The 19,997-nt window shown below is 52.4% G+C and overlaps 1 protein-coding gene across 1 annotated transcript in view; it reads left to right on the top strand.

The window, feature by feature from the left end:
• Positions 1 to 19,997, top strand: part of RYR1 (ryanodine receptor 1) — a 126,387-nt gene that overhangs the window by 21,658 nt on the left and 84,732 nt on the right. Inside the window, exons 20-34 of the mRNA XM_040254107.1 lie at positions 552 to 768; positions 3,205 to 3,309; positions 3,501 to 3,604; positions 4,457 to 4,540; positions 5,499 to 5,806; positions 6,574 to 6,776; positions 7,728 to 7,902; positions 8,076 to 8,284; positions 13,189 to 13,583; positions 14,818 to 14,950; positions 15,895 to 16,055; positions 16,650 to 16,815; positions 17,454 to 17,540; positions 17,705 to 17,931; positions 19,354 to 19,966. Coding sequence (XP_040110041.1) covers positions 552 to 768; positions 3,205 to 3,309; positions 3,501 to 3,604; positions 4,457 to 4,540; positions 5,499 to 5,806; positions 6,574 to 6,776; positions 7,728 to 7,902; positions 8,076 to 8,284; positions 13,189 to 13,583; positions 14,818 to 14,950; positions 15,895 to 16,055; positions 16,650 to 16,815; positions 17,454 to 17,540; positions 17,705 to 17,931; positions 19,354 to 19,966 — 3,187 coding nt within the window. The remainder of the gene's footprint in view (positions 1 to 551; positions 769 to 3,204; positions 3,310 to 3,500; positions 3,605 to 4,456; positions 4,541 to 5,498; positions 5,807 to 6,573; positions 6,777 to 7,727; positions 7,903 to 8,075; positions 8,285 to 13,188; positions 13,584 to 14,817; positions 14,951 to 15,894; positions 16,056 to 16,649; positions 16,816 to 17,453; positions 17,541 to 17,704; positions 17,932 to 19,353; positions 19,967 to 19,997) is intronic.

Here is a 19,997-nt window from a genome sequence, read left to right as displayed (position 1 = left end):
TCACTGTGACCTTCTAATGATTAATAAGTTTCTCCCAATGACCTCCCAAATGAAGCTCTGACCCTCCCAATTATTCTATGCCATTCCAATGACCTCCAAATGATTTCAAAATCTGAACGATGATCTTCTAGTGACCGCAAAGCCTCCCAATGACCTTGGACTCTCCCAATGACTCCATGTTCTTAACAACTCCTCAGTGACCCCCGCTTTGCTCAGTGGTATTCTAAGAGCTCCATAATCTCCCAGCTACCCCTCAATGACCACAGTTATTTCAGACTTCTCAGTAGCCCAGTGTTTTCCCAATGACCCCGAGGTCTGTGTGTGACTTCTCAACATTTCAGTGGTGATTGTGGTTTCTCAAGGTAACACCTTGAAAGTCTCAGTGACTTCTGGATGACCTTCTTCTTGGTCTCCCCCAAACCTTCTGGTATCTCTAAATGCTCTATTGACCCAGGACCTCCCACCAACTCCAGGATTGCTCCCTTCCCCTCCCTGAGTACAGACTCTGCTCGGTAAACTGCCCTCACTAGTGACCCCACTCTCCCATCTAGAGTGCGGTTCCTCCTTGGTGGCCGCCATGGAGAATTCAAGTTCCTTCCTCCTCCTGGCTACGCCCCTTGCCATGAGGCTGTGCTGCCACGAGAGCGACTCCGTCTGGAACCCATCAAGGAGTATCGGCGGGAAGGGCCGCGGGGGCCCCACCTGGTGGGCCCCAGCCGCTGCCTCTCACACACTGGCTTTGTGCCCTGCCCTGTGGACACCGTTCAGGTACTGCCTGCTCTGTAAGGGTTTCCTGGAGTGGCAGACTCCCTTAGGAGTCAGTGGGGTGAGCAGCTGAGCTGGAAGCTGGGGACCTTGTTGTCGGACAGATGGGGAAACTGAGGCAGGAGGAGGGCAAAGGAATCTCTCCAGGCAGAATCTCAGTTTCAGGGGGTCCTTACGATAGCCCTCTAAAGAAAGGACTATTATTGGGACTTCCCTGGTGGCTAAGGCTCTGCGCTCCCAACACAGGGGATCTGGGTTCGATCCCTGGTCAGAGAACTAGATCCCACATGCCGCAACTAGAGATCCTGCATGCCGTGATGAACATAGAAGATCCTGCATGCTGCAATTAAGACCTGGTGCAGCCAAATACATCAGTAAAAATAAATATGTAATAAAAGAAAGGACTCTTATTGCCCCAATATACAGTTGAGGAAAGTGAGGCCCAGAGAGGTCGAGCAGGTCACGCAAGTCACACAGCTGATTTGAACCCAGGCGTTCTGGTCCCAAAGCCTGTGATCATATCCACCATGATTTGTGGAGCATCTTTTCTGTTCCAGGCCTCCCCCGATTCCTCTTATCCCAACCTGAGCTCCCCACCCTTCCCTCCAAGTGTGTTCCTCTAAGAGGGTATATAAGTCATGTTTAAGAGCCTGATCACAAGGGTCTGACTTTCAGCATGTCACTGTGGGCATGCGACTTCACTTCTCTGTGCCTTGGTTCCCTCACCTGTGAGGAAAAGGGGAGAATGAGAGAACGCACCTGTAGCGTGGTTGTGAAGTTTAGATGAATTAATGTATGTGAAGTGCTTAGCATGGCCCTAAGAAAATGTTAAGTCCTCAGTTGAGTTATTGTCATTATGGGTAAAGTGAGTGAGTGAAAGTCACTCAGTCGTGTCCAGCTCTTTGTGACCCCATGCACTGTACAGCCCGTGGAGTTCTCCAGGTCAGTATGGAGTGGGTAGCCTTTCCCTTTTCCAGGAGATCTTCCCAACCCAGGGATTGAACCCAAGTCTCCCAAATTGCAGACAAATTCTTTACCAGCTGAGCCACAAGGGAAGCCCAAGAATACTGGAGTGGGTAGCTTATCCCTTCTCCAGCAGATCTTCTCGACCCAGGAATTGAACCAGGGTCTCCTGCATTGCAGGTGATTCTTTACCAACTGAGCTATCAAGGAAGCCCTGTCATTATGGGCAGTAGTAATGTTACGGCAGTTCAACCTGCCATCCCCCTATAGCCCGGCCTGGATGTCTCCCTTCCCCTCCCCCACCGGTCAGCCTCAAGAGCTGTCCACTTGGTCTCCTGGACATCCCCTCCCTACTCCTCCTCTTACAACCCAACCTGGCCCAACTATGTGCCAGGTATTTATACAAACTACAGTTGATCCTTGGACAGTGCAGGGGGTTTAGGGGCCCAACCCCAGCACAGTTGAAAGCCCCAGTGCTACTATTTCTGTCTTAGATACGAAAGAATTGGTAAATGACACATACAAGAGCAGGAAGCTGAAACAGTTGGGATAGAATGGCCCGAACCCTTCTTCTTTTGATTCCATATATTATGATCTCAATCAAACACAAACTTTTCCCTACCTTGAGTTAATTAGAGATCTGTAAAATGAGAACATGGGGCTTCCCAGATGATGCAGTGATAAAGAATCCTCCCGCCAATGCAGGAGACTCAAGGCACGGGTTTGATCCCTGGGTTGGGAAGATCTGTGGGAGTAGGAAATGGCAACCCACTCCAGTATTCTTGCCTGGAAAATTCCATGGACAGAAGAGCCTGGCAGGCTACAGTTCATGGGGTTGCGAAGATTCAGACATGATTGAGCACACACACACACACACACAATGAAAATACAGGTACTATATTTACTGAAAAAAAATCCATGCAGCTCAAGTCTGCATTGTTAGAGGGGCTATTGTATATAACATTTAGTAACTTATGTAGATGATTTCACTGAACCCATATAAAGTAAGTATTGTGTTGGCCAAGAAGTCTGTTCAAGGTTTTTCATATGATCCTATGGAAAAATCAGAACGAACTTTCTGGCCAACCCAATGTTATAAGTTAACATTGTTCCAGTTTTCATTGTACAGAGAAGGAAAAAGACCCATCTATTCATTCAGCAAACATCTCCAGAGCATCTCCTCTGGGCTGGGGAAATGCTGGAGACAGACACAGCCTCAGCTCTGCCCTCACGGAGCTCCCAGTCCACAGGGGGAGACAGACTCATCCCCAGATAATTCCTTGATTCTGAGGATGTCAAGTCCTGAGCATCCATCCTGGAGGCAGGACGAGGTGATGGGGAGCAGGGCTTGGATGGCAGGAAAGGTCAAAAGAGCTCCCTGGTGAACTGTCCAGAGCTGGTGCATGTTCTTGGGGAGACTGTTCATGGCGCGGGGTGGAGGGAACTCAGGGACCTCACGGATGTCCCCTGCTCCAGATTGTCCTGCCTCCACATCTGGAGCGCATTCGGGAGAAGCTGGCCGAGAACATCCATGAACTCTGGGCACTGACTCGCATCGAGCAGGGCTGGACCTATGGCCCGGTGAGTGGACGGGGGAGAGAGGCTAAACTGGCTATGGAGGAGTGAGAACCGCTTGCTACTGGGGAGGGGCCGGGGGTGGGAGGGCCCCTTGGGTTTCAAGAGGCAGAACGAGGGGTAAGAGGTCAGAGGTCACAGTCTGGGAGTGTTGGGGAGGGAAGAGGAGCCAAGGAGTGACTCTGGGGTTTCTCCAGGTTCGGGATGACAATAAGAGACTGCACCCCTGCCTCGTGGATTTTCACAGCCTACCGGAGCCTGAGAGGAATTACAACCTGCAGATGTCAGGGGAGACGCTCAAGTGAGGAGGGGACTGGGGAACAGGGCCCTGGGCCTGGCCGCTGGGCAGAAGGGCCCAGGGAAACAGGGAGAGTGAGACAGAGAGAGAGAGAGAGAGACAGATAAAAGAGCAACACAGCGAGTGGGAGGTGGGGACTGTGAAACTGACAGAGGGTGAGTAAGAGATAGAGGCATAAAGAGAGAAGCTCAGGACTTCCCTGGTGGTTAAGAATCGCCTGCCAAGGTGGAGGACACGGGTTCAATCCCTGGTCCGGGAGGATTCCACATGCTGCAGGGCAAATACGCCTGTGTGCCACAACTACTGAGCCCACGCACTGCAGCTACTAAAGGCCGAGTGCCCTAGAGCCTGTATTCTGCAACAAGAGGAGCCACCGCCATGAGGAGCCTGAGCACTGCAACTAGAGAAAGGCCTATGCAGCAATGAAGACCCAGTGCTGCCCCAAATAAACGATAATGAATAAATAATTTAAAGACAAACATTTCTCTATACTAGCAATGTATACACTGGGAAACAAATTTTTTTTAATTACTATTATTTAAAATGGTTCCCCTTGCTAAATAAAGATGCGCAGTAAGTGGAAGAAAGAGAAGGAGACAAGGAAAGAAGCAGAGAGGAAAAGAACACAATCAAAGAAATACAGAGACAGAGACACAGGGAGAGACAGGAGGCAGAGAGGCAGAGAGATGGGGCAAACACCCAGAAAATCAGAGCAGGAGACAGGGAGGGTGCTGGTGACCCAGAGTCAGAGCTGACGGGCCGGGGGAGGAGGGGAGCCAGGCTGGGGGAGGGGAGGCTAGGGACAGGGTGGCCATGTGGGGTGACCCGCTCCCATGGCCCCACCCCCTGCCCCAGGACTCTACTGGCGCTGGGCTGCCACGTGGGCATGGCGGACGAGAAGGCGGAGGACAACCTGAAGAAGACGAAACTCCCCAAGACGTGAGTGTGGGTGACCTGGACCCCACCTGGGGAAGAGTAAGGTGCTGGGGATCCCATGGTGAGGGCTGGAGTGATCGAGAGCTGGAGTGGTAAGGCTGAGGTCAGAGACAGAGGGGCCATGGGTTGGGGTGGAGGTCGTAGGACCAGGGATCAGGGCTGTAGGGTCAGTGGTGAGCGTCCTAGGGAGTTGAGAAAGCAGATTTAGGAGTTCCTGAGAGAGTGGGAATGAGTCAGACTCAGGGCCAGGGTCTCCATGGAGTTGGGAAAATGAGAGAGCAGAAGTTGTGTCTCTGAGTTAGAGATGCGGGGTCAATGGAAAGAGGTGAGAAATTGCTGGAGTTGTCAGTAAGGGATCCTGAAATGATAGATGAGAGGTCAGAGGGCCGAGGGATAGATGCCAAGGTTCAAAAGTCAAGGACTCCAGTTTGAAATGATAGGGTCCTGGAATCAGCGGTAAGAAGCCTCCAAGTCAGAGGTGAGAGGTCAGAGCATCCCAGGACCAGAGATGGGGCTCCCAAGATCAAGATGAAAGGGTCACAGAGGCCAGAGGTCAGTGAAGTCAAAGCCCTTGCTAGGGTCACAGGATCCTGGGGTCTGAGGTCAGGTAAGCTTATTTGAGAACCTTGATGTCAGATGGGAGTTCCCTGGTGGTCCAGTGGCTAAGACTTCATGCCCCCAATGCAGGGGGCCTGGCTTTGACCCCTGGTCAGGGAACTAGATCCCACATGTCACAACTGAGTTTGCCCACCACAACTAAAGATCCTGCATGTTACCCCATGCAGCCAAATAAATAAATGAATGTATTGAAAAAGAACACTGCTGTCAGAGATCAAAGGTCAAAAGTTTCAAAGATCATGGGATCCTAAGGACCAGGGTCAGAGGTCAGGGGTCCCGTGGCACAGAGCCCAGCAGTGGAGGCGAGGGTCTGGTCCCACTGGCTCTGCACCGCCACCCGCAGGTACATGATGAGCAACGGGTACAAGCCGGCGCCGCTGGACCTGAGCCACGTGAGGCTGACGCCCGCGCAGACCACGCTGGTGGACCGGCTGGCGGAGAACGGGCACAACGTGTGGGCCCGAGACCGAGTGGCCCAGGGCTGGAGCTACAGTGCCGTACAGGACATCCCTGCCCGCCGGAACCCTCGCCTCGTGCCCTACCGCCTGCTGGATGAGGCTACCAAGCGCAGCAACCGCGACAGCCTCTGCCAGGCCGTGCGCACCCTGCTGGGCTACGGCTACAACATCGAGCCGCCCGACCAGGAGCCCAGTGAGTGCTGACCGCAGGCCCCCGCCCCCGCCCCTGGACTCCAGTCTCTGACCCAACTCAGCCCCTCAGTGGGCTACATCTGTAACACTGACACCTTCCCAACTGTGACACTCACTCTGTCCCTGAGCCTGAACCCGATCTTGACCACTGACCTCCACTCAAGCTCTGCCTGGGCTATGGCTGCAGCACTGAGCAGTCAGCCCAGGAACCCAGTGAACTCTGACCCTGACCCCTGACTCCAGTTCCTGACCCCCAGCTCTGACCCCTGACCCCTAACCTCTGGACTATGTCTACAATGTGGAGCCACCCAACCAAGCACTCAGAGAGCCTCTAAGCACTACTCCTAACTTGACCGCTGACCTATCACTGACCCCTGACCCCAGCCTCAACGCCTGCCCCCAACTCCAATTTCTATCCCCCTCCCTGACCCTGATTCTGACTGCCTCTCCCCGATCCTGCTTTCAGCCCTTGTTTCTTAACATCGACCTTAATCTTGACCCTTCACCGCAGACCATGACTGTGACCGACCCAACTTTCTCCCTCCATGTCTCTATTGCTAGTTCCTCTCTGAAACTCTTGACTGCTAGAGGGACAGAGGAGAAGTCTCAGTAGGTCCCTCCTACTTCTCTGTGACTGCTCTGAGAGTCCCCAGTTCTTCTTCTCTAACACCAAAAGCTGTCCCTTCCCCCCAGCCCCCAGAGGCCCTTACCTCTCCCGATCTCCCCCACCAACCCAGCCTCTCTTACTCTGCCTGGCCCCACGTGCAGGTCAGGTGGAGAGCCAGTCTCGCTGGGACCGGGTGCGCATCTTCCGGGCAGAGAAATCCTATGTGGTGCAGAGTGGCCGCTGGTACTTCGAGTTCGAGGCGGTCACCACCGGCGAGATGCGAGTGGGCTGGGCGAGGCCCGAGCTGCGCCCAGACGTGGAGCTGGGAGCGGATGACCTGTCCTATGTCTTCAACGGGCACCGCGTGGGTAGCTCCCTGACTCCGCTCTGCCAGGCTCTGTGATCCTTCCAACACTCATGCAATCTAGCCCTGCCTCTCTATCTGTGTCTCACTCTGTCCGCCCATCCCTGAATCTACCTTCCCATTCATCCCTCCATCCTCCCCCCGACCTCTGTCCGTGCATATATCCGTCCACATCCATCTCTCTGTCCAACCATCCATCTGTCATTTCATCCATCCATCTTCTCGTCTGTCCAAAGAATCACTTAGGCATCCACGTTTCCATCTATTCAGGTAGTTGTCAGTTCAGCCATTCACCTTTTTAAACTAATTTGTGATTCCATTTATGCATTCATTTATCTAATAATTTAATGTTTCATTTATCCATTCATCTATCCAATAATCTAATGCATACAGACGTCATCTATTTATCCACCACTCACACAGACCTATGTGTCTGTCTGTACTTTCTTCCTTCCCTCCGTCAGCCCAGGTAGACTCAGCTTTCATTTCATTCTTCCGTCCAGCCATACACCTGCTTCCCATCCGTCTATCCATCTCATTATTCATGTATCTGTTCTGGAGCATATGGGTATAGATGCGTACATACGGGGGACATTGATAGGTTAGTTTTTCCTTTCCATTCCTCTACTTTCTGCTTCCCCCAACCCTCCAAGACCACCTGAGTGGTCTTTACAGTCCCAGTCCTGAAAACAACAGAGAACCCAGGCAAAAGGGATGAGATAGAGAGATGGCTGGGAAGGAAAAGCATGAACGCCTAACCCTTACCTTCCGAGGACCGTGGATGCAAATGTGGGGAAAGAAGGGGACGCTTTGGGGCTGACCCGTCCTCTGTCCGCCACGCACTGGACCTGATGCCTTGCGTGTGTGTCTTGGCATGTCTCCCCTCGCTCCCGTGTCTCTCCATTTCTCTGTATGTCTCTCACACCACGTCTCCCTCTCACCTCCTCACAGGGTCAGCGCTGGCACCTGGGCAGTGAACCGTTTGGGCGTCCCTGGCAGTCGGGAGACGTCGTGGGCTGCATGATCGACCTCACAGAGAACACCATCATCTTCACCCTCAATGGCGAGGTCCTCATGTCCGATTCCGGCTCAGAAACAGCCTTCCGCGATATCGAGATTGGGGATGGTGAGGGCCAGCCTCGGGGCCCCTCTCTGGTTTTCTTCCATCTCACCTGACCCTACACCACGCCCTCCAGCCCCCCGCTCTTCCATCCCCTCTTTCCACGCACGTCCTCCCCATGGCTGCCTCTGCCTCGCCCACCTATCCTCACCCCCTGCCCATCTATCCCCTCCCACCAGGCTTCCTGCCTGTGTGCAGCTTGGGACCTGGCCAGGTGGGTCACCTGAACCTGGGCCAGGACGTGAGCTCCCTGCGGTTCTTTGCCATCTGTGGCCTCCAGGAAGGTTTTGAGCCATTTGCCATCAACATGCAGCGCCCGGTCACTACCTGGTTCAGCAAAGGCCTTCCTCAATTTGAGGCCGTGCCTCCTGAGCACCCGCACTATGAGGTGAGGACCAACCCCACTCAACACCCTCAGATCTGCCTCCACACCTCATTCTCACCACAGTTCTCTTCCCCAAGCTTCTCTTCATCTTCCGTTAGTATGTTAGACCACAAACCTTGTAGAAATGAGTGTCAGGATGGTGGACTCCCAGGGCTGCCTTGTAGAGTATCAGTTCGGTCGCTGTGTCAGGCCAAGCTCTTGGCGACTCCATGGACTGCAGCACGCCAGGCTTCCCTGTCCATCACCAACTTCTGGAGCTTGCTCAAACTCATGTCCATCGAGTTGGTGATGCCATCCAACCATCTCATTCTCTGTCGGCCCCTTCTCCTCCTTCCTTCAACCTTTCCCAGTATCAGGGTCTTTTCCAATGAGTCAGTTCTTCATAGCAGGTGGCCAGAGTATTGGAGTTTCAGCTCAGCATCAGTCCTTCTAATAAATATTCAGGGCTGATCTCCTTTGGGATTGACTGGTTGGATCTCCTTGCAGTCCAAGGGACCCTCAAGAGTCTTCTCCAACACCACAGTTCAAAAACATCAATTCTTTGGTGCTCAGCTTTCTTTATACTCCAATTCTCACATCCATACATGATTACTGGCAAAACCATAGCTTTCACTAGAGGGACCTTTGTTGGCAAAGAAATGTCTCTGCTTTTCAGTATGCTGTCTAGGTTGGTCATAGCTTTTCTTCCAAGGAGCAAGTGTCTTTTAATTTAGGTAATTTTAATTGTAGGGTATAACCTTGGCAAAAACACACCTTTCTGAGCTCCAGGTAGCTTGCCTACAAAATGGGGGAAGGGAGGAAAGAGAAGCTGAATTAGGTGACCTCGCTGGAAATTTTCAGCCCTTATAACAGTTTGATCCTACCAAGGGTTTCTGCTTGATGCTTAAGTCACTTCAGTCGTGTCCAACTCTTTACGACCCTATGGACTGTAGCCTGCCAGGCTCCTCTGTCCATGGGATTCTCCAGGCAAGAATACTGGAGTAGGTTGCCATGCCCTCCTCCAGGGGATCTTCCCCACCCAGGAATTGAACCTATGTCTCCTGTGGCTTCTGCATTGCAGGAGGATTCTTTTACTGCTGACCCAACAACAAGGCTTAAAGAAATATAAATCCCTGGACACATTTCGGCACCTTCCTTACTAACTGTTATCTAGGGTGGTTTTTTGGGGGCGGTTACTTGTTTTGGGGGAGGGGCTGTGCTCGGTCTTTGTCAAGGCACATAAGCTTCTCTGGTTGTGGCACTCGGGCTTAGTTGCCCCATTGCATGTGGAATCTTAATTCCCTGACCAGGGAATTAAGGGATTGAATCCATGTCCCCTGCATTGGAAGGTGGGATCCTTACCACTGGACCACCAGGGAAGTCCCAGGGATTACTTATTTTTTAGTAACTCTTCATTAATCTGAGTATCCTAATTTTTGGACCCTAATGCCTTTCTTTCTCAAGGTTAAACTCCGTGTCATATTCTGACCATAAAAACTCCATATAGGCCAAAGTGATGGTCCTTTTCTCAACCTGGGAAGAACTTGAATTCCACATGGCTGAGCTTCAGCTGGTACTTTATAATCAGACAGGCCTTGAGTTGGCCTTTTCCCTGTTTCGTGACCTGGGGCACATGACTCTCCTTCTGATAATCAGTTTTCTCTTCCTAGGCATAGCCCCCATCTCCCTCTCATACACTCTCTCTCTTTTCTGAATTACTTAGATAAGTTGGAGACATCTTGCCTCTTTATCCCTAAATATTTCAATATGCATGTCTTCGGAACAAGCTATACTCTTACAGAGCAGCAGATATGAAAATAGGGAAATTTAACATCCATACATACTATTACCTAATTTGTAATCCGTATTCAAACTGTGTTCATTGTGGTAATAATGTCTCTTTTTATTTTTCTGGTCCAAAATCCAAGCCAGGGTTACACGTTACAGTTAGTTGTTATGTCTCTTTAATGTATATAAAATGCTTTGGAGTCTTTCATTGTCTTTTATGACACTGGTGTTTTTGAAGGGTGCAGACCAGTTATTTTGCAGAATATACCTCAATTTGGGTAGGTCTCATGTCTCCTCGGTCTTCCCAGGTGGGAAAGAACCTGCCTGCCAATGCAAGGAGACATAAGAGACCTGGGTTCGATCCCTGGGTGGGGAAGATCTCCTGGAGGAGGGCCTGGCAACCCACTCCAGTGTTCTGGCCTGGAGAATCCCATGGACAGAGGAGCCTGGCGGGCTACAGTCCAGTGCATGGGGTCGCAAAGAGTTGGACGTGCTTGAAGCTACTTAGCATGCATGCGTGCATGTCTCCTCACGATTGGGTTCTGGTTACACATACTTGGCAGGAACATTATAGCAATGAGGTTGTGTTCTGCTTGCTGCAGGATCTCAGAGAGGCACACCATGGCACTATGTCTTACGGCTGATTATATTAACTCTGACTCTATGTTTATCGTTACCACCATCAAGTTAGTGTGTTTCCCTTTGTAATTAATAAATAATTTGTGGGGAAGCGTTTTAGGCTTTGTAAAAACAGAAGGGTGTTTTCTTTTCTTTTTTGGCTGCGCTTCAAAGCTTCCAGACTCTTAGTTCCCCAACCAGGGATCAAACCCGGGCCCTGGTAGGGAAAGCACCAAGTCCTAACCACTGGCCCACCAGGGAATGCCCCCATCCCTGACTTTTATTCTGTTTTTTTTCATCTTAAATAGAAGGGTTTTAAACAGGGGACTTATCCAGTCTAGATTTGAGTTTTGGAAAGATTCCTTGTCAAAGTGAGTTGTAGGTGGAGAGAATGGGGGCACAAAGACTAGAGAGGTGCCTGGGGTGGGAGAGGATGGTGGAGTAGACATGCATGCTAAGTCACTCCAGTCGTGTCCAGCTCTTTGTGACCCTAAGGACTGTAGCCCTCCAGGCTCCTCTGTCCATGGGGATTCTCCAGGCAAGAATACTGGAGTGGGTTGCCATGTCCTCCTCCAGGGGATCTTCCCGATCCAGGAATCGAACCCGAGTTTCTTCGGTCTCCTGCATTGGTAGGCAGGTTCTTTACCACTAGCGCCCCCTGGGAAGCCCAACAGGAACCTCCCAATGCTTGCCGCTGCCAGATGGTGTTCTCAACCCTAAGAACAGAATGTTAGACAGCAGTGAGAATGAACCAACTAACCCAGCCACGACCACACAGACGAATCTCGCAGACATAATGTTGACTGAGAGAAGCCAGACACAAAAGAACACGTACTGTAGGACCCCATTCATAGGCACTTCAAGGATGATGGACACTACTCTGGTATGCTAAGTCAGGAGGGCATTACTGTGAGTGAATAATCAGACATTTAGTTACTTAATGTACAAATCACAGGAGGAAGATGGTCAGTAGACTCGTCAAGGAGCAGAGGCAAAACAGGGTTTATTTAAATTAATCATTTATTGGCTGTGTCGTGTGGCACGAGGGGTCTTCGTTGAGGTGCGTGGGCTCCAGAGAGTGTGGGTTCTGTAGTTGCACGTGTGGGCTTAGTTGCCCCCAGGGCATGTGGGATTTTACTGAAATGGCCACTCGAACCATAAAGAATCCATCTGCAATGCAGGAAACAAGGGTTCGATCCTTGTATTGGGAAGATCCCCTGGCGAAGGGACTGGCTACCCACTCTAGGAATCTTGCCTGAAGAACCCCATGAACAGAGGAGCCTGGTGGGCTACAGTCTATGGGGTTGCAAAGAGTCAGACATGACTAAGCACGCGCACACACACACACACACACACACACACACACGAGTTGGGATTTTAGTTCCCCAACCAGGGATTGAAACTGTGTCCCCTGCATTGCAAAAAGAATTAACCACTGGACCACCAGGGAAGTCTCCAGACAGAATTTATAAGAGAGAAAGGAGAGAGAGGAGAGAAAAAGATTCTGCAGACAGTTTTGGTTGCACAGTTTTGGGGTGAATTCACTGGCTGACAAGGAGCACAGAGGTCTGTTTTGGCAATTGGTCCTTGATGAGGTCAACTTGAGGTGGAGCATCAAAGAAAGGGCACTGCTCTAGTTGTTTATGGAGTCTCCAGAAAATCTGAGTCTGTCTTTTGGGTTCACAGGCCAGGCACCTGTCCCTCTCTCAGCTCCTGCCCCTTATTTAGGCCAGGTTGTTGCATTTTCCTTATCAGACTCCCTCACTATCTTTGAGAGGGTAGTGACCAAACAGGCACTGAGGAGGCTTCCGGGGGACTGGTCGTGTGGTCCATTCCTCCATCTGAGTGCGGGAGACACAGGTGCGTCTCTCCAGAACCTCACAGTGTTGTGCACTTATGATGCGTGCATTCTTCTGAGTGTTATATTTCCACAAACGACAAACTTAACAAAAGTTCATCTGGGGAACCTTTAAAAAAAAACTCTGACCCTTCTGGGCTGCTCTCCCCAAGAGGTCTGCATAAGAAAGCAGGAGGGTGGGGCCCATGTTCTGTTCGCTGATGTGTTCCTAGCACTTGGAAAAGTGCCTGGCACACAGTAGGTGCTCAGTAAATATTTGTGGAGTGGATAGATGGATGGGTGGGTGGAACAGTGGATAGATGGTTGGATGGATGGAAGAATGAAAGAATGGATGGATGAATGGATAGGTGGGTATAGAAGGGTGGATGGATGGATGGCCTAGGCTGGAGTGAATCCTGTGCACAGGTAGGTTTTGAAAGCTCCCTGAGTGATTCCAGTTTCTGACCAGGGCTGCTCATGCACAAAGGTGTCCAGACAGACAGAAGGTGAATGCACCCATGACCAGGCTGTGCATCCCATAGGAGCTCCTCCACCCAGAGGAGTGAGTCTCTGGCTGATTCTCACACGGTGCTCTAAGGCCAAATGGTGACTCTGTGTGTAATAAGGTTTAGGACCAATGGCCCAGCCAAACCTGCTGGCTCAGCGCTTCCTGCTCCCCCCACAGGTGACTCGTGTGGACGGCACCGTGGATACACCCCCCTGCCTGCGCCTGACCCACCGCACCTGGGGCTCCCAGAACAGTCTGGTGGAGATGCTGTTTCTCCGGCTGAGCCTTCCGGTCCAGTTCCACCAGCACTTCCGGTGCACCGCAGGGGCCACCCCACTGGCACCCCCTGGCCTGCAGCCTCCTGCGGAGGATGAGGCCCGGGCAGCGGAACCTGATCCCGACTATGAAAACCTGCGCCGCTCAGCTGGGCACTGGGCCGAGGCTGAGGGGAACAAAGAAGGAACTGCCAAGGAGGGGACACCCGGGGGTCCTGCTCAGGCTGGGGTGGAGGCCCAGCCTGCCAGGGCAGAGAATGAGAAGGATGCTACCACAGAGAAGAACAAGAAGAGAGGGTGAGTCAAGGGAGGGGCAGGGTGGGGTTGGGGGTCTGTCCTGGGACCCCTAAGTTAGGCAACTTCAATAACTTGAGAAACCCCACTGTATCCCAAACTGGTCCCATAGGTGCTAGGTGGACTCAGATTACTAAGGGATCCTATTATGTGTCGAGTGAAGGCTATTATTTCTCTGGGGTACTCTAATTTCCTTGAGAATGTAAAATTGGGATGCCCCACTGTATCTATGAAGAACTCCACTGTCCTTGGGGGTACCTATTGGGTCCCAAAGCTTTTCATCCAATGGACTTCATTATCTGTGAACACTAAAGGGGACCTCGGATTCTTGGTCAAGGTATCTATGCCCCCAAGGCATTCCAATGAACACCACTGTTCTTCTAAATTGGGGTCATTTCTATGTCTCAAATATACCCCCCCCAAAAAAAAACTAACTTTAAGGGAGACCCTCAAAGGGCATTAAACTTGGATTGAAACCAAATCTGCTCTTCCCCTGTGGTGGCAATGGTTTTCAGTGGGATGTATTTCTGTGTCTCTTGAGGGGATGTGTGGAAATGATGGGGGATTTTGGGCTGTCACAGTTTTGAGGAGACATACCGCCTGCTGGGGACTCCAGGGATTCCACATGCCTTCCGTGTATAAGACAGTGCCACAAGGAAGAGCTGTCCTTTCCCAAATGCCTTTAGCACCCACATGAGACATGCTGATTTGGGAGGACCACTGTTCGCTTCCCAAGGCAACCTCCATGTTCCCAGAGGCACCTTTAAAGCTGGGTAACCCAACATCCAAAAACACAGAGATCCTCCAAGGTGGACACTCCTGACGCAATTGGGATTTCAGCCCTCTAGAAGTGAGGCCTTGGGTATCAGAAATGGGGTGTAGTTAGGATGGATGTGGGGCTTTCCTGGTGGCTCAGCAGTAAAGAATCTGCCTGCTCTGCCTGCCAATGTGGGAGGCGTGGGTTTGATCCCTGGGTGGGGAAGATCCCCTGGAGAAGGAAATGGCAGCCCACTCCAGTATTCTTGCCTGGGAAATCCCATGGACAGAGGAGCCTGGTGAGCTACAGTCCACGGGGTCACAAAGAGTCAGACACAACTGAGCATGTACACACACACACACACACACACACGTACGTACATATGTAGGATGAATGTGGAGGCATGACCATTGTGACGGGAGGGCTGGGGGACTGGGCTGGAGAGTGGGCCTCATGACAGTCTCTCCTCTTCACCCCCAGGTTCTTGTTCAAGGCCAAGAAGGCCGCCATGATGACCCAGCCACCAGCCACGCCCACTCTGCCCCGACTCCCTCATGAGGTGGTGCCTGCTGACGACCGTGATGACCCTGAAATCATCCTCAATACCACCACGGTGCGAACCAAGGGCCCTCAGCAGACTTCCAAATTCCATGCCATAATCCCCAGTAATTGCCCTTATCTGGGGATACCCCAGTACCTACTGGAAACCACAAAATATAGTACACATCAATTTAAACCCTTTGAACCCCTAAATCCATATAGCTAAGGGCTTAAAAGTTGCAGGGAACACAATGAAGTCATGAGGCATGCTGACCTAACTCCCAGGGATCCCCAAATCCCAAGGATAAACCAACATAGACTCAGGACCCCAATATCTGCATTCACCCTTGTAAACTCACCACCCCCAAATTTAACAGCTATTCTAGTGGCTCAGATGGTAAAGCGTCTATCTACAACGTGGGAGACCCGGGTTCAATCCCTGGGTTGGGAAGATCTCCTGGAGAAGGAAATGGCAATCCACTCCAGTATTCTTGCCTGGAAAATCCCATGGATGGAGGAGCCTGTTAGGCTACAGTCCATGGGGTCGCAAAGAGTCAGAGATGACTGAGTGACTTCACTTTCAAACTTTCACTAGTATATTCCTGGGAGCCAGAATTCACAATAATCCCAATGTAGTTTTCAGTTCAGTTCAGTTCAGTTCAGTCGCTCAGTCGTGTCCAACTCTTTGCGACCCCATGAACTGCAGCACGCCAGGCCTCCCTGTCCATCACCAACTCCCGGAGTTCACCCAAACCCAATGTAGTTTTGGAGTTCCTCAAATCTGGAATATTTCCTGAGACAAATAGCCTAGTGGTGGGAGGGACCCAAATTTGAGGGTATCACAAAACTGTCCCCAAAGTTTCCCAGAGCTAGAAATACATCAGTAGATACAGAAAGAGAAGGTCTCAAATGCAGTAACTTCTTGTCAAACCCCCAGAGCACACTGAGAATCCAGGGAAACCAACTAAGAGTCCCAGGGAAGCCCATTGACTGCTGGTCCCCCCTTTGCCTCTCCAGTACTACTACTCTGTGAGGGTCTTTGCCGGCCAGGAGCCCAGCTGCGTGTGGGTGGGCTGGGTCACCCCTGACTACCACCAGCACGACATGAACTTCGACCTCAGCAAGGTCCGGGCAGTGACAGTGACCATGGGAGACGAGCAAGGCAACATCCACAGCAGGTGTGGGCAGGGGTGGGGCCGTGGGGGGCAGGCACGCTGGGCACCGCCCTTTCCTTCCCTCCTCTCCTCCTGCTTATCTTCCTCCCCATGGCTCCTACTCTGAGTTTTCCCTCCTCCTCTTTTTTTTTTTTTGGTAAATTTTGGCTGCTCTGGGTCTTCATTGCAGCGCGCAAAGCTTTCTCGAGTTGCAGTGTGCGGCTTAGTTTGCCCCATGGTATGTGGGATTTTAGTTCCGTGACCAGAGATCGAACCCACAACCCCTGCATTGGAAGGCAGATTCTTAACCACTGGACCGCCAGGGAAGTCCCCTCCTTTCCCATCTTGCCATCCTCTTTCTAGGTTACCTCCTTTCTCTGTTCTCTCCTTCCGCTCCCTTCCCTTCTTCTCCTTCCAGAATCCACCACCAGCTCCTAAGAATTTTAGCTCCGAGGGGCTCAGGGTCTGGGGTGAGGGGTTTCAGTGCTCAGGTCTGCAGGTGGTGGGTGTTTGGGGGTAGGACTCCGAGTCCTGGTATTCTGGGAGCTCGGGGAAAGGTGTGTCCAGGGGTTCAGAACGCCTGGGAATCAGTGTGCTGACCACTCCTGTGTCCTCCAGCCTCAAGTGCAGTAACTGCTACATGGTGTGGGGCGGAGACTTCCTGAGCCCTGGGCAGCAGGGCCGCATCAGCCACACGGACCTTGTCATTGGCTGCCTGGTGGACTTGGCCACTGGCCTAATGACCTTTACCGCCAACGGCAAAGAGAGCAACACCTTTTTCCAGGTGAGCCCAGCCCCTCAGCAACTTAACAATAGCATCCTCGTGACCTAGCATCCCAGGACAGCCCACCGAGAGGACAGACCCCAGGGAGACAGGACAAAAACAACTTCACGACAGGCTAGAGCTGTGTTATGGCTATGGGAGGGGCCTGCGAGACCCTCTACTGACATCCAGAAAGAGGAGACAGAGCAGAGCTTTGACCTTGGAGAGAGGTCCATATTCCATCTTGGGCTGGGTGGTACCAGTCCCCACCTTTTCACCAATCAGGGAAAACCCTAGGATGGACCAGAATTCTAAAATGGTATTTTCCTTTTCAACATTTGATTATGAAAGGTTTCAAGAACACAAAATTAAAGGAATTGTATAGTGAGGGCTTATATACCTCCATCATGAATCTGCAAAGTCCCAGATGAGAGGGTCCCCTGAGGAGGTGGAGGAGGTTGAGGAGGTTGGCCTTGCTGGATCAGAGGTGGTACAGTCCTCTAGCAACCTCAGGGCCACTGTGGAGCTTCCTATGCCCTTTGGATCTGTAGGCACCAGCAGGATCAGGCTGGGGCAACTCGCTCCAGAGTTTAGGATCTAGAGTCAACACCACCTCCAGTTCATCCTCTTCCTCACCCTGCCCTCTTTTCCCTTGCCAGGTGGAACCCAACACAAAGCTGTTCCCTGCCGTCTTTGTCCTCCCCACGCACCAGAACGTGATCCAGTTTGAGTTGGGGAAACAGAAGGTCGGTGATGGGGTGCAAATGGGGGCAGGCTGAGGAAGGAGGTGCGGGAGGTCAGGCTGAAGTGTGTGTGGCGGGAGTGCAGTCTGGGAGGTCTTCCTGGAAGCGGAGTGGCGGGATCCAGCAGACTGGGAATCCTGACCTGTGCACTCCTCTGCGCCCCCCAGAACATCATGCCGCTGTCAGCCGCCATGTTTTTGAGCGAGCGCAAGAACCCCACGCCGCAGTGCCCGCCGCGGCTGGAGGTGCAGATGCTGATGCCCGTGTCTTGGAGCCGCATGCCCAACCACTTCCTGCAGGTGGAGACACGGCGGGCGGGCGAGCGGCTCGGCTGGGCAGTGCAGTGCCAGGAGCCGCTCACCATGATGGCGCTGCACGTCCCTGAGGAGAACCGGTCAGGGCCAGTTCCGGCGCCCAGGGGTGGGGCGGGTACCTCAGGCCCTCTGGGGTCTGGATCCCACTGGGTACCCCCTCCCCACTACCTTTGGGGCTCCAGATGACACCCCAAGAGGCCCAGACCACCCTATTTTCCGCAGATAGCACACCAGGGGGCTCTCAATCCATTTCAGCAGGCTCAGACTCACCTCCAGAGACACAGACTCAACCCAGGCACCTCCAGATAACACCCTAGAGGACTCCAGACCCATCTCAGGGAGCCAGATCCACATTGAGAATCCCACACAACACCCCAGGGGCCTCAAGTATACCTCAGAGGGTCTTGAACATTATTCAGAGAGCCTTGGATGCATCCTAGGGTCTCTAGGGCATATGCAGGGAAACTTCAGATGTGTCCCATGGAAATCTCTAGCTCACTCCAGGGGACCCAGACGCACCCAGCTAGAGAGTATTCTCATGGATGACAGCAAAGCTTTTACAGACTCTAAATGTGGCCAGGATCCCAGACTGACCCCAGGAGGCTTCCAACATGCTTCATCTTTCCTTTATTCACTCAATTGACAAATAGCTCTGAGCCTCTTCTGTGTGACAACAGCATTCCACCCCCAGAGGCCCCAGATGCACCCATTTGTTCATCTGTTCCTACAGCAAATATTTATGGAGCACATTTGCTGTTGTGCAGTCACTCAGTCGTGTCCGACTCTTTGCGACCCCATGGACTGCAGCACACCAGGCTCCTCCGTCCTTCACCATCTCCTGGAGTTCACTCAAACATGTCCATTCAGTCGGTGATGCCATCTAACCATCTCATCCCCTGTCATCCCCTTCTCCTCCTGCCCTCATCTTTCCCAACATCGGGGTCTTTTCCAGTGAGTCGGCTCTTTGTATCAGGTGGCCGAAGTATTGGAGCTTCAGCTTCAGCATCAGTCCTTCCAATTAGTATTCAGGGTTGATTTCCTTTGTGTTTAGTCCTTTTTAGGTGCTGCGAATATAGCAAACAAACAATAAACAAATGAAACAGGCAGGAATGTCCTGTCCTGATGATACATTCTGGTGGTGTTCAAATATATCCAGAGTACTCAGACTTGCCAGAGCGGGATTTAGACCCAACCTGGAATCCCACATACATCTCACAGCCACCAGATCTTTCCCCTGGACTCTTAGATCCCTAGGGTACCAGACCATCCTATAAACCCCAAATGCATCCCAGGGAGCCCCCAGACGGGTGAGGGACTTCCACAACCATCAGAAAGTCTTCTTGGCTCAGCTCCACAGACCTCACAGAATCTTGACCCAGCAGAACACTGGGATTCCCTTCTAGGGCCACCAACAGCCGCCTGAGCACTCTTTGCCTCTCGGGTCTGTGTCTCCCACCTCCTCTGCTTGCTCTGTCTCTGAATGTGGCCCATCTCCACCACAGATGCATGGACATCCTGGAGTTGTCTGAGCGCTTGGACCTGCAGCGATTCCATTCGCACACCCTCCGCCTCTACCGCGCTGTGTGCGCCCTGGGCAACAACCGCGTGGCGCATGCTCTGTGCAGCCATGTGGACCAGGCGCAGCTGCTGCACGCCCTGGAGGACGCGCACCTACCCGGCCCTCTGCGTGCAGGCTACTACGACCTCCTCATCAGCATCCACCTCGAAAGTGCCTGCCGCAGCCGCCGCTCCATGCTGTCTGAGTACATCGTGCCCCTCACGCCTGAGACCCGCGCCATCACTCTCTTCCCACACGGAAAGAGAGCAGATAACGGTCCCCGCCGCCACGGGCTTCCTGGCGTCGGCGTTACCACCTCGCTGCGGCCTCCACACCATTTCTCAGCCCCGTGTTTCGTGGCTGCCCTGCCAGCTGCTCGGGCGGCAGAAGCCCCGGCCCGCCTCAGCCCCAGCATCCCTCTGGAAGCTCTTCGGGACAAAGCACTTAGAATGCTGGGGGAGGCTGTGCGAGATGGTGGGCAGCACGCTCGTGACCCAGTCGGGGGCTCCGTGGAGTTCCAGTTTGTGCCGGTGCTCAAGCTGGTGTCCACCCTGCTGGTAAAGACTTCCTCCTGCTTCCCTCTGTCCC

The sequence above is a fragment of the Oryx dammah genome, unplaced genomic scaffold, assembly GCF_014754425.2.
Source record: "Oryx dammah isolate SB20612 unplaced genomic scaffold, SCBI_Odam_1.1 HiC_scaffold_13, whole genome shotgun sequence".
NCBI classification, from domain to species: Eukaryota; Metazoa; Chordata; class Mammalia; order Artiodactyla; family Bovidae; genus Oryx; species Oryx dammah.
This window is presented reverse-complemented; position numbering and strand designations above follow the sequence as displayed.